Here is a 14604-nt window from a genome sequence, read left to right as displayed (position 1 = left end):
GTAATGAGGTTTTGGTGCTGGTTTACAGTTTTTTACCCTCCAAAAAAAGTTCCACTTTGGTCTCATCTGTCCATAGAACAATTTCCCAGAAGCATTGTGGTCTTAGGCAATCTTCTCTAGGTCTTTTACTGTTACTCTTGTGTTCTTGGGAGCGTTCTTAACAGTATGTCCACTCCTTAGGAGAGCAGCAACCATTCAGAATTTTCAACTGTTCTTGATCATTTGTCCTTTGTAGGCACATCTTTTGGAGTCTTCTAAAAGTTCAGAATATTAGTCAGTAATCTGTCCTCTCAGCTAGAAGCTTTGCACAGAGCGGACACAGACAGGAGCAGTGATGTGTGCTCTGGCTAATACAGTGCCTGCTGTGACCACCATTCCAGCAGTACAAGAGAATTCGTACACTCCATACTTTTTGTTGCAAATGTATGTAAATGAAGCTTTTTATGAGATTCTGACAACCAGAAAACCATGTAAAGCTTTATAAATTAAAAAAAATTGGATTATGCTGAAATAATTTGGATTTAGTCCTCTGCTGCTCTGGTACTTCCTGGACCATACTGACATTGACTATTTGACAGCTAGTTTCTGATCGCCATACTGTTGTAGCAGTCTTTGTACAAAGAAGTAAAGAGTGCAAAAGTGAAAAACAGAGCTGAATTTAAACCATGTAAATGTACGTCCTATATTGGTATCCATTAAGACTCCAGTACATACAGTAACTTCATGGTGATCGCAGAGTCACCTCTGCAGCCAGTGGCTGGCATAGCAGGCAGTCCAAGCCATTTCCTGTGTGTCGAGCTCGGGACCAGGAAGTGGAGAGGCACCATAGCACCATCAAAAGGACAATGGTAGGGTATCAGTGAAGGTATTATTTTACATTTAAAGGGAATCTGTCAGTAGTTTTGACCATGTTAAACTACTGAGAGCATTAGGGAAGGGCTTGGGCGATCCATATTCCTAAAGAAAAATTGGAAGATAATTTGTGCTGTTTTTGCCTCTAACTAACTCAACCTTTTGTGAAGAGATTTTTTGTAATCAGGAGTTGTGTGAATGTGAACTCTATAGTGGGGATTTCCTATAGGTAGATATTGAGTACCTATCCTCAGAATCAGGGGTGTACCTTGCCTTTCTGCTGCCTGAGGCGAAAATTGAAACAACCTAATCCCTTCCCTCCTAACTTTACATATATCACTACAAAACATACAGGGTAATACAGTTCCCCATATCTCTTACATCCAGTGACGTCTCCTTTGATAGAGATGTACTCTTTCTTCATCTTCTCTATTCAGACCAGACCACCATTATGATTTTTCATCCATCTCTCGTCTCTGCAGTTTGATAAAGAAAACATCTTAGTTTCCTACTTTTCCATCATCCTCCCATCTTCTGGACAAATCATCCTACCACCCCCAATACTGTGCCACTGTGTTCCCCAATATTATACTGCAGACACAGATAAACCCCCTAAAAATACTAGTACCATGCAGATAGTGGCCTTCAGTAATTATTGGCACGCAGTGCCCTAAAATATCTGCGCCCAGCAAATAGTGTCCCTGACACTTATAGGGTAAACATAATGTCCCCCAAAAACAATTGTGCTAAGTTGATACTGTGCCAGGGCGCCCCCACAGTAATAGTTCTCCTGAAAGTCCAACCAATAGCAATAATTCTCTGCTAGAGTACACCTGGTAGTAATAGTGCTCCTACAGTATCCCCAACATGTCCCCACTGTGCCCCAGAAGTAATACAGTCAGGTCCATAAATATTGGGACATCGACACAATTCTAACATTTTTGGCTCTATACACCACCATAATGGATTTGAAATGAAACGAACAAGATGTGCTTTAACTGCAGACTGTCAGCTTTAATTTGAGGGCATTTACATCCAAATCAGGTGAACGGTGTAGGAATTACAACAGTTTGCATATGTGCCTCCCACTTGTTAAGGAACCAAAAGTAATGGGACAGAATAATAATCATAAATCAAACTTTCACTTTTTAATACTTGGTTGCAAATCCTTTGCAGTCAATTACAGCCTGAAGTCTGGAACACATAGACATCACCAGAAGCTGGGTTTCATCCCTGGTGATGCTCTGCCAGGCCTCTACTGCAACTGTCTTCAGTTCCTGCTTGTTCTTGAGCCATTTTCCCTTCAGTTTTGTCTTCAGCAAGTGAAATGCATGCTCAATCGGATTCAGGTCAGGTGATTGACTTGGCCATTGCATAATATTCCACTTCTTTCCCTTAAAAAACTCTTTGGCTGCTTTTGCAGTATGCTTTGGGTCATTGTCCATCTGCACTGTGAAGCGCCGTGACAGGGCCGGCCTTAGGTGTTCAGGCGCCCTGTGCGAGCTAATCTCGTGGCGCCCCCCCCCCCCCCCCCCGTTCACCTACACATACACAAAGAGGAAAACAATCTTTGTAACAAACAGTTTTCTTTAATTACAGATAATTTAAGTGCAAGTGCAAACAAGTACAATCATACCCAGTGTCACCCATAGCCAGTCTCCTGCCCCCCTTAATCATACCCTGTCACCTTTGCCCAGTCCCCTGCCCCCCTTAATCATACCCAGTGTCACCCAGAGCCAGTCCCCTGCCCCCCTTAATCATACCCTGTCACCTTTACCCAGTCCCCTGCCCTTCTTAATCATACCCAGTGTCACCCTTATCCAGTCCCCTGCCCCCTTAATTAGACCCTGACCCCCTTAAATTAAGGGTGACAGACACTGGGTATGATTAAGGGGGAAGGGCACTGGATAAGGGTGACACTGGGTATGACAAAGGGGCAGGGGACTGGCTTTAGTTGACACTGGGTATGATTAAGGGGGGCAGGGGACTGGGTAAAGGTGAAAGGGTATGATTAAGAGGGCAGGGGACTGGCTATGGGTAACACATGGTATGATTAAGGGGGGCAGGGTCTAATTGAGGGGGCAGGAGACTGGGCAAAGGTGACACTGGGTGTGATTAAGAAGGGCAGGGGACTGTGTAAAGGTGACAGGGTATGATTAAGGGGGGCAGGGGACTGGGTAAGGGTGACAGGGTATGATTAAGGGGGGCAGGGGACTGGGTAAGGGTGACAGGGTATGATTAAGGGGGGCAGTGGACTGGCTCTGGGTGACACTGGGTATGATTAAGGGCCTTAATCATACCCAGTGTCACCCATAGCCAGTCCCCTGCCCCCCTTAATCATACCCTGTCACCTTTACCCAGTCCGCTGCCCCCCTTAATCATACCCAGTGACTGTCACGGTGTCACCCACCTTATCCAGTCCTCTGCCCCCTTAATCATACCCAGTGTCTGTCACCCTTATCCTTATCCAGTCCCCTGCCCCCAGGCCCCATTTAAAGAAAGATATTTGGTAAAAAAAAAAAAAGAGTACCGCACCATACCTGTTACATCCTACATCTCCTGTGATGTAGACTTTCCTCAGCATCTTCATTCGGAGATAGGACCGTCATGATAACTTCTTTCAGCCGCGTCTCATCTCTGTAGAGTTTCACAGAAAATTTTGGGGATTTCTCACTTTACTATCATCCTCAGATAACAGACCTCCCCTCCCCCGTAGTGCCCATAACTATAATGCCCTCTGTATAATTATAATATATACTGGCCCCTCTATATTATTATTATAATTATGATTTCCTCCTCTGTATTATTATTATTATTATTAATATTATAATGGCCCCCTCTGTAGTATTATAGTAATAATTATGCCCCCCCCTCAGCCCCTCCAGCATACAGTCCCATGTAAGATACAACCTTCCCCCTGCCTTCAGCCCCTCTAGCATACAGTCCCATGTAAGACACATTACTTCCCTGCCTTCAGCTCCTCCAGCATACAGTCCCATGTAAGGTAGATCACTCTCCTGCCTTCAGCCCCTCCAGCATACAGTCTCATGTAAAATACATCACTCCCCGCCTTCAGCCCCTCCAACATACAGTCCTATGTAAATAATATCACACTCCCTCTCTTTGCCGCCTGCCTTCAGCCCCTCCAGCATACAGTCCCATGTAAGATACATCACACCCCTGCCTTCCAGTCCTTCTTGCACAGTCCCATGTAAAATGCATCACTCATCCTGCCTTCAGCCCCTCCAGCATACAGTCCTATGTAAAGTACATCACTCCCCCTGCCTTCAGTCCCTCCAGCATACAGTCCAATGTAAAATATATCACTCCCCCTGCCTTCAGCTCCTCCAGCATACAGTCCCATGTAAGATACAACGCCCCTCCAGCATACAGTCCCATGTAAGACACATCACTTCCCTGCCTTAGCCCCTCCAGCATACAGCCCTATGTAAAATAATATCACCCCCTTGCCTTCAGCCTCTCCAGCATACAGTCCCATGTAAATAATATCACCCCAACTACCCTCTCTTCAGACCCCTCTAACATACAGTCTCCAGTACAAAGATGATTCCTTCTCACTTCAGCCCCTGCAAAAAGCCCCCCAAGTAAAAATAACAGTCACTATTCTCCTCCACATACTGACCTGCAGACTTTGCTCCTGCTCTGTAGAATCTCCTGCACATCGTTAGGCCCCGCCCCCTGGATGACCAGACTCCGCCTCTTTCCCTGACATCATACCTCCTAGGATCAACTACATTCTAGACACTACGCTCGCTCTACTGCCTCATAGGCTGAAGCTATGAGGAAGAACGGAGGGGACTGGAGCCTTAGGCTCCCATGATCCTCAGTTTGCTGCCTGGCGCCCCCTGCAATTTAGCGTCCAATCTCGGCTCAGGTCGGGCCGGCTGCTGTAGCCTGTAGAGACCGACTGCGAGCTGTGTCGGCCGCCGGGCGCCCCTGTTGCCATGGCGCCCTGTGCGGCCGCACAGCTCGCACACCCCAAAGGCCGGGCCCTGGCGCCGTCCAATGAGTTCTGAAGCATTTGGCTGAATATGAGCAGATAATATTGCCCAAAACACTTTAGAATCCATCCTGCTGCTTTTGTCAGCAGTCACATCATCAATAAATACAAGAAAACCAGTTCCATTGGCAGCCATACATGCCCACGCCATGACACTACCACCACCATGCTTCACTGATGAGGTGGTATGCTTAGGATCATGAGAAGTTCCTTTCCTTCTCCATACTCTTCTCTTCCCATCACTCTGGTACAAGTTGATCTTGGTCTCATCTGTCCATAGGATGTTGTTCCAGAACTGTGAAGGCTTTTTTAGATGTTGTTTGGCAAACTCTAATCTGGTCTTCCTGTTTTTGAGGCTCACCAATGGTTTACATCTTGTGGTGAACCCTCTTTATCCACTCTGGTGAAATGTTCTCTTGATTGTTGACTTTAACACACATACACCTACCTCCTTGATAGTGTTCTTGATCTGGCCAACTGTTATGAAGGGTGTTTTCTTCACCAGGGAAATAATTCTTCGGTCATCCACCACAGTTGTTTTCCGTGGTCTTCCGGGTCTTTTGGTGTTGCTGAGCTCACCGGTGCGTTCCTTCTTTTTAAGGATGTTCCAAACAGTTGTTTTGGCTACGCCTAATGTTTTTGCTATCTCTCTGATGGGTTTGTTTTGTTTTTTCAGCCTAATGATGGCTAGCTTCACTGATAGTGACAGCTCTTTGGATCTCATCTTGAGAGTTCACAGCAACAGATTCCAAATGCAAATAGCAGACTGGAAATGAACTCTGGACCTTTTATCTGCTCATTGTAATTGGGATAATGAGGGAATAACACACACCTGGCCATGGAACAGCTGAGAAGCCAATTGTCCCATTACTTTAGGTCCCTTAACAAGTGGGAAGCACATATGTAAACTGTTGTAATTCCTGCACCGTTCACCTGATTTGGATGTAAATACCCTCAAATTAAAGCTGACAGTCTGCAAGTAAAGCACATCTTGTTTGTTTCATTTCAAATCCATTGTGGTGGTGTATAGAGCCAAAAATGTTAGAATTGTGTTGATGTCCCAATATTTATGGACCTGACTGTAATTCTCCCATAGTGCCCATACTAGTAATCATGTTCCCCATAGTCCCCCAGTAATATTAAAGCCCACCAATATGCCCCCTAGTAGTAATAATTCTCCTTAGACAGTAGAAAAATGCCCCCTTATGATGTGTACCAGTGCAAAAAATATCCCCTTTTAATGCCCCCAGTTCCCATAGTGCCCCCATAATGTGTGCCAGTATAAAATCCCCCTATATAATACCTCCAAGTCAATGCCCCCATAGTGCTCCTCTCCCCCTTCCTCTTAGTGCCCCCATAATGTAGCAGTATAACATTGTCCTCAGTAGATGCCCCCATAGTACTTCTCTCTCCCCTTCCCCATAGTGCCCCTATAATGTGTGCCAGTATAAAATACCCCTATATAATGCCTCCAAGTCAATGCCCCCATAGTGCTCCTCTCCCCCCTTCCCCATAGTGCCCCATAATGTGCCAGTATAAAATGCCTCTATATAGTGCCCCCAGTAAATTTCCCCATAGTGGTCCTATTCCCCCTTCCTCATAGTGCCCCCATAATGTACCAGTATAAAATGCCCCTATATAGTGCCTCCAGGTCTAGTGCCTGCAGCCTATCAAAGGAACGAGGAAGGGAGACGCCCCTGCCCCGCAGCACAGCCATCTGTATCGCTGTCCTGAGGACGGCGACTCAGATGAGCACTTCCACAATGGAAGCGCTCATCTCCCGCTGCCCTGCCACCGCCCCCCACTTGTCACCAGGGCCACGCTGCCTGATGCGATCGCCTCGCCTTGCCTAGTTGGCAGTGCAGCTCTGCTCAGAATAGATCATCAATATCGGTTTTGTGGGATTGGTGGGTGTCTGACATCCAGTCCCCGAACTGATCACCTACTTTTGGCAGCTGCCCATGTCAGGAACAAAATAGTGGATGGCACTGGAAGAAGAAGGCTTCTTTCACTGTGTAGTGAGTGGGAGCTGGGCTACAGGATGTAGGAACTTTCTGCTTCCAGCCTTATCCACTGTTTGACATCTAGCACCTCCACCGATCATCTGTTTGCACCAAAAATAAGACATCCTGAACTGGTTAAACGTGCTCAATCTGCCACCAGCCATATCTTCTGTTAGAAGCTGTGGTAGTTACAGGGGGGGGGGGGGCTATAGCAGAAAGGACACACCATCTAAGCTGACAGGCTGAAGATAATCTAGCAGAGCAATTGGAGCAGTGATTTATTTATTCTTTACATCAATCATGGAATGACCCCTTTAAGGAACACTGCCTGGCAGAACAAATGTTCATATGCACACTACTCCTGACAATAAAAAACACCTCCACAAAGGTAGAATTAGTTAGAGGCAACAACAGCACAAATGTTAGTATCTTCCAATTTGAGTACAAATTACAGTATTTGATATGGATATGACAAATAAATTGTCTAATTTTATTATATACATATATCTAGGTACGGTGCAGTTAATCCAAGCCAGACCGATTGCCGAAATACTGAGCGCTCTTGGGGCTGGGAGGAAGAAAGCAACAGATGTAATTAACCATAATGTTGGAGCAGAACTGCTTGTGAGAGTGGGACAGCAAGTAAAGACAGGTAAAACATGTGCTATGTATAGGCTATTGCTACTAGCAGTAGTCGGAGAAAGAGAGGAGCTAAAGAGCAACTAACTGCTGTACTTTTAATTTGTCTGCATTTGTATAATATTGTAGTAATGCAAGTCTCCATCCTCCTCTGATAAAATGAATAAATACTTACAGTATATTATCTAACACTCTTCCTCATGACAGGAGATCCATGGATACGGGTTCATTATGAGAAACCACTTCTTCAAGACACACAACGACAGGTCCTTCAGAATGCTCTTTGCATTTTACAACAACCTGCCTTTATCCCTCCGTCTCTTATTAGGGGTGTTATTTATGGTAAATTTAAGAAGGAAGAGAATGGAGAAACTGTACTCCGGGAGGGGGAGATCAGCTGAGTGTCAATTTACAACTGTATCTTATTCATGTCATTTTATAATAGAAGCTTAATATATAAAATTATATTAAAGTGAAACTCCAGGGGAATTTTCATATTTGGTTGAAATGTAACATACTAGGGCCATCAACCCTTTTTACCTTGGTCTCTTTAATGTAAGTTATCAAACTGTTCTGTACACTATGGGGGTCATTTATTAAACACCAGCGTTTTACACCAGTTCTTGATATCCCCTGCACTGCCAAAGCATGCAAGCTTGATCTAATCCAGCCCTTTAATGGAATAGATTTCAATTGTCATTCACGCCAAAAAAAAAAACATAAATGTAAATGAATTTACCAAGGCTGATAGCCACACCTCTGTCACCCCAGCATAAAAATGCTAAATTAAGCCACATTTGCATTTTAAAAAAATTGGAAAACAGGGCCATGTGACTTTTACACCAAAAACATGCATAGGGAGTCATAGTAAATGACCCCCCTATAAGTTCTAAATACCTCAAGAAGTAACAAAATGGCTACGTAGGAAAAGTGACCCACCCCACTTCCTTCTTTGACATGGCTTCCTGCTTTGCTGCAGATGGCTGAAGTTGCACCTCGCAGACTCTTCAGCCAATAGCTGCAAAGCAGGAAGTCTGTGAGGTTAATCTTCAGCCAATAGCTACAGATCATGAAGTCTGTTAGTTGCATCCTTAGCCAATAGCTGCAAAGCAGGAAGTCTGTAAGGTGCATCTTCAGCCAATAGGTGCAGAGCAGGAAGTCTGTGATGTGCTTCTTCAGTCAATAGCTGCAAAGCAGGAAGTCTGTGAGTAGGGTTGAGCGAAGCACACTTCGGATCATAGATATGAAGTCGCTTCAGTCAAAAGTTTGTTTGACTGCTGTACGGAGAGCCGTCTCCATACAGCATTCAAATGTATGGGCTCCGCTGAGGTGAAATTCATAATCTCACAATAACTTGGCACTTCGATTTTATAACTTGAAAACAATTTTAAAACTTGGATCTGAAGTAGGCTTCGGTACCTACAGGTACCTGAGTACCGAAACTGACTTCGGATCCCAGTTTAAAAATTTTCAAGTTGAATAATCGAATGCTGAAATTATTCCAAGAAGTCTCGAGCGACTTCAGAGATAACGAATTAAATTTGAATGCTGTATGGAGGTGGATCTCCATACAGCATTTAAATGAAGTTTTGACCAAAGCGACTTCAGATATATGATCCAAAGAGTGCTTTGCTCAACCCCATCTGTGAGGTGCATCTTCAGCTAACAGCTGCAGAGCATGAGGCAGTTGCATCTTTAACCAATAGCTGCAGAGCAGGAAGTATGTGAGGTGTAACTTCAGCCAATAGCTGGAGAGCAGGAAGTATGTGAGGTGCAACTTCAGCCAATAGCTGGAGAGCAGGAAGTATGTGAGGTGCAACTTCAGCCAATAGCTGCAGAGCAGGAAGTATGTGAGGTGTAACTTCAGCCAATAGCTGAGGAGCAGGAAGTATGTGAGGTGTAACTTCAGCCAATAGCTGCGGAGCAGGAAGTATGTGAGGTGTAACTTCAACCAATAGCTGCAGAGGAGGAAGTATGAGGTGTAACTTCAGCCAATAGCTGCAGAGCAGGAAGTATGTGAGGTGTAACTTCAGCCAATAGCTGCGGAGCAGGAAGTATGTAAGGTGTAACTTCAGCCAATATCTGCGGAACAGGAAGTCTGTGAGGTGTAACTTCAGCCAATAGATGCGGAGCAGGAAGTCTGTGAGGTGTAACTTCAGCCAATAGCTGCGGAGCAGGAAGTCTGTGAGGTGTAACTTTAGCCAATAGCGTAGCAATGAGTGTGGCTTAAATTTAAGAGACCGGAGTAAAAGAATTAATAGAACAGGGATGTTACATGACCCTAGGACAGTTTTACGGTTTCTAAAAATTTGCCCCAAGTTTCACCTTAAGGATATATAATAACTTATTTGTAATTATTGTAACAGCTTAACTTTTTAAAATAGATTTGTTTCAAAAATTTACAAAGATTTGTTGTATTCTGTTGATCAGCAAATTAGGTAAAACATACAGGTCCTTTTAAAAAAATTAGCATATTGTGCTAAAGTTCATTATTTTCTGTAATGTACTGATAAACATTAGACTTTCATATATTTTAGATTCATTACACACAACTGAAGTAGTTCAAGCCTTTTCTTGTTTTAATATTGATGATTTTGGCATACAGCTCATGAAAACCCAAAATTCCTCTCAAAAAATTAGCATATTTCATCCGACCAATAAAAGAAAAGTGTTTTTAATACAAAAAAAGTCAACCTTCAAATAATTAAGTTCAGTTATGCACTCAATACTTGGTCGGGAATCCTTTTGCAGAAATGACTGCTTCAATGCGGCGTGGCATGGAGGCAATCAGCCTGTGGCACTGCTGAGGTGTTATGGAGGCCCAGGATGCTTCGATAGCGGCCTTAAGCTCATCCAGAGTGTTGGGTCTTGCGTCTCTCAACTTTCTCTTCCCAATATCCCACAGATTCTCTATGGGGTTCAGGTCAGGAGAGTTGGCAGGCCAATTGAGCACAGTAATACCATGGTCAGTAAACCATTTACCAGTGGTTTTGGCACTGTGAGCAGGTGCCAGGTCGTGCTGAAAAGTTAAATCTTCATCTCCATAAAGCTTTTCAGCAGATGGAAGCATGAAGTGCTCCAAAATCTCCTGATAGCTAGCTGCATTGACCCTGCCCTTGATAAAACACAGTGGACCAACACCAGCAGCAGACCATCACTGACTGTGGGTACTTGACACTGGACTTCAGGCATTTTGGCATTTCCCTCTCCCCAGTCTTCCTCCAGACTCTGGCACCTTGATTTCCGAATGACATGCAAAATTTGCTTTCCTCCGAAAAAAGTACTTTGGACCACTGAGCAACAGTCCAGTGCTGCTTCTCTGTAGCCCAGGTCAGGCGCTTCTGCCGCTGTTTCTGGTTCGAAAGTGGCTTGACCTGGGGAATGCGGCACCTGTAGCCCATTTTCTGCACACGCCTGTACACGGTGGCTCTGGATGTTTCTACTCCAGACTCAGTCCACTGCTTCCGCAGGTCCCCCAAGGTCTGGAATCGGTCCTTCTCCACAATCTTCCTCAGGGTCCGGTCACCTCTTCTCGTTGTGCAGCGTTTTCTGCCACACTTTTTCCTTCCCACAGACTTCCCACTGAGATGCCTTGATACAGCACTCTGGGAACAGCCTATTCGTTCAGAAATTTCTTTCTGTGTCTTACCCTCTTGCTTGAGGGTGTCAATGATGGCCTTCTGGACAGCAGTCAGGTCGGCAGTATTATCCATGATTGCGGTTTTGAGTAATGAACCAGGCTGGGAGTTTTTAAAAGCCTCAGGAATCTTTTGCAGGTGTTTAGAGTTAATTAGTTGACTCAGATGATTAGGTTAATAGCTCGTTTAGAGAACCTTTTCATGATATGCTAATTTTTTGAGATAGGAATTTTGGGTTTTCATGAGCTGTATGCCAAAATCATCAATATTAAAACAAGAAAAGGCTTGAACTACTTCAGTTGTGTGTAATGAATCTAAAATATATGAAAGTCTAATGTTTATCAGTACATTACAGAAAATAATGAACTTTATCACAATATGCACATTTTTTGAAAAGGACCTGTATAACTCGTCCGCAAAAAATGCCTTGCTTGGCTTTAAAGAGGACCTTTCACTAGAATAGGAAATCTAAACTAAGTATACAAACATGGAGAGCGGCGCCCAGGGATCTCCCTGCACTTACTGTTATACCTGGGCACCGCTCCGTTCTCCCGGTATAGCCTCCGGTATCTTCATATGTTCGGCTCCACCCAGTTGAGCCTGCCGGCGTCTCCTTCTCCCATGCTGTAGCGCTGGCCAATCGCAGCGCTCAGCTCATAGCCTGAGAGTTTATTTTTTCTCTCAGGCCATGAGCTGAGCGCTGCGATTGGCCAGCGCTACAGCCTGGGAGAAAGAGACGCCGGCAGGCTCAACTGGGTGGAGCCGAACATATGAAGATACCGGAGGCTATACCGGGAGAACGGAGCAGCGCCCAGGGATAATGGTAAGTGCAGGGAGATCCCTGGGCGCCGCTCTCCATGTCTGTATACTTAGTTTGGATTTTCTATTCTAGTGAAAGGTCCGCTTTAAAGAGGAGCTGTATCCTCTCCTGACATGTCTATTATAGTAACTATTTGCATTCCCAATAATGATTCTGGAGCATCTATTCTTATAAATCTATGTTGTACCATTCCTTCCATGTCAAGAGATGCTCAATGTCATGTTTTGAAATACAGTAATAAAGGACACATAATTACTATTTGATGTTTTACTAAACATTACAGGAAATACTTTGGTTTAAAGCATTATCGACACCTATACATATGTTCAAAGGAATTATGTTACCAATATAGTTCTATGTAGAATGTGTTAGGCTGAGTACATATCATCGTTTAGCTTTCCGTTCTTCCGATCCATCAGGATAAGGCTACTTTCACGCTATCGTTTTAGTTTTCAGGTATTGAGATCCGTCATAGGGTCTCAATACTGGAAAAAAACGCTTCAGTTTTGTGCCCATTTATTGTTAATGGGGACAAAACTGAATGCTCCAAAATGTATTTCGTTCCGTTTAGTTGCGTTCCCATACCAGATACAAGATGTTGTAGTTTGCTTTCTGTCCTGGGATGTGGAGAAAAACGGATCCGTCATGACCCCCAATGCAAGTCAATGTGGACGGATCCGTTTTCTCTGCCACAATAGAAAACGGATCTGTCCTCCATTGACTTTCAATGGAGTTCATGACGGATCCGTCTTGGCAATGTTAAAGATAATACAACCGGATCCGTTCATAACAGATGCAGATAGTTGTATTATCAGTAACAGAAGCGTTTTTGCTGAACCCTGCTGGATCCAGTAAAACGCTAGTGTGAAAGTAGCCTAAGAGAGAGAGAGAGAAAAAACAGGATCCTGTAAAAAATAAAAAATGTTGCATCAGTTGTCATCAGTTTGAGTCTGAGATCCATTTTTTAAAGATGAGAAAAAAAGTCCTGCATGCAGTACTTTTTTTCTGTCTAAAAAAACGGATCTCAGATGGAAATGGCTCAAACGGATGACAACTAATGCAACAGAATCCTGTAAAAAAACAGATACTATGCAATATTATGCATAAGGGCTCATGCACACGGCCATTGTTGGGCCGTGCCTGTATTGCGGCCCGCAATGGGTCTGGGAATGAGTCCACAACCTGGAAGGTCGGTGCGGAACACAGGCACAGAACCCGACGGAAGCACTAAGGAATGCCTCCTTGGGGTTTCTGTCCGTGCCTCCGCACCACAAGAAAATAGAACATGTTCTATTTTTTGTGGTGCAGACAGATCACTGACCCATTCAAGTTGGACAATAATAGGACACGTTCTATTTTTTTGCAGAATGGACATGCGGACAAACTGAAACAGAATGCACACAGAGTAACTTCCGGTTTTTCTTGCAGACCCATAGAAATTAATTGTTCCGCATACAGTCCGCAAAAAAAATTAAACGGACACGGAAAGAAAATACGTTCGTGTGCATGAGCCCTAGGGCTGATGTTTCCTACGCCAGTGCTACTAAGAAGCTCAGTGGAGCACACCTAATCTATTAAGAGGCGTACACCTACATAAAGCAGTCCATGCAACTAAATGCAAAACAATGCCAGCTATGAGCTCTGCCAATTGTGTTCTGCTAACAAGGTTAAAGATCAGAAATTCTCTCTCCTACTCACACCAGAACCATACAAGTCACTATAAGGCTCCATTCAGACGTCCGCACTACGGAACGGGTGCAGACCCATTCATTTTCAATGGGGACGGAAAGATGTGGACAGTACACAGTGGGCTGTCTGCATCCGCATTTCCGGTCCGCGGCCCCGAACTTCTGGTCCGCAGCTCCGCAAAAAAATAGTACATGTCCTATTCTTGTCCGCAGATGCGGACAAGAATAGGCATTTCTATTAGGGTGCCGACCCGGTGTTTTGCGGTTCCACAAAACACTGCAGACTTGTGAATGGACCTTAAGGCTGGTTTCACACGAGCGAATTCAATGTGTTGAACTTGTAGAGTGTCTGCGAGAGCTCCTGTCCTGACCTACGTAGCACTGATAGGATCACATAGCATTATATTGACTTATGATGATATGTAGAGATGGCCTTGCGGTTCGCCCGGTGGTCGTTTCACGGCGAACTTTGCGTGTTCGCGATTCGCTGAACATGCGAATATATGGAGATATTCGCGTCCGCCATATTCTTTTACATTGTGAAGAACTTTGACCCATGACACATCCTTCAGGTGGTACAGGACAGCAAATTGAGACGTTTCAGCACATGGACATACCCCCTACCTTATAAATAAACCTGATCTGGCCGCCATTTTACATTCAGTGTTTTGCCAGTGTAGGGAGAGGTTGCTGTGTGGAGCAGGGACGGGCTGTTAGGGACACCAAACGCTAGCTAATAGGGCCACAAAAGTACTTTTAAGGACTGGTATACAGTCAGGTCCATAAATATTGGAATATTGACACAATTCTACCATTTTTGGCTCTATACACCACCACAATGGATTTGAAATGAAAAGAACTCGCTGGCAGGCTGTAGATGCGATTTTTTTAACCCCAAAAAGGTATATTAGAGGCTGTTTTGTTAACAGCGTCTAATATACCT

The 14604-nt window shown here is 44.4% G+C and overlaps 1 protein-coding gene across 1 annotated transcript in view; it reads left to right on the top strand.

Moving 5' to 3' along the window:
* LOC120985553 (thymidine phosphorylase) overlaps positions 1-7942 on the top strand; it is a 92519-nt gene extending 84577 nt beyond the window's left edge. Inside the window, exons 10-11 of the mRNA XM_040413560.1 lie at positions 7388-7528; positions 7723-7942. Of these exons, the coding sequence (XP_040269494.1) occupies positions 7388-7528; positions 7723-7916 (335 nt within the window). The 3' untranslated portion in view covers positions 7917-7942. The remainder of the gene's footprint in view (positions 1-7387; positions 7529-7722) is intronic.
* Positions 7943-14604: the final 6662 nt, after the last annotated feature.

Source organism: Bufo bufo, chromosome 1 (genome assembly GCF_905171765.1).
Source record: "Bufo bufo chromosome 1, aBufBuf1.1, whole genome shotgun sequence".
NCBI lineage: Eukaryota > Metazoa > Chordata > Amphibia > Anura > Bufonidae > Bufo > Bufo bufo.
The sequence above is the reverse complement of the archived record's forward strand: the minus strand, read 5'-3'. Positions and strand labels throughout refer to the sequence as shown.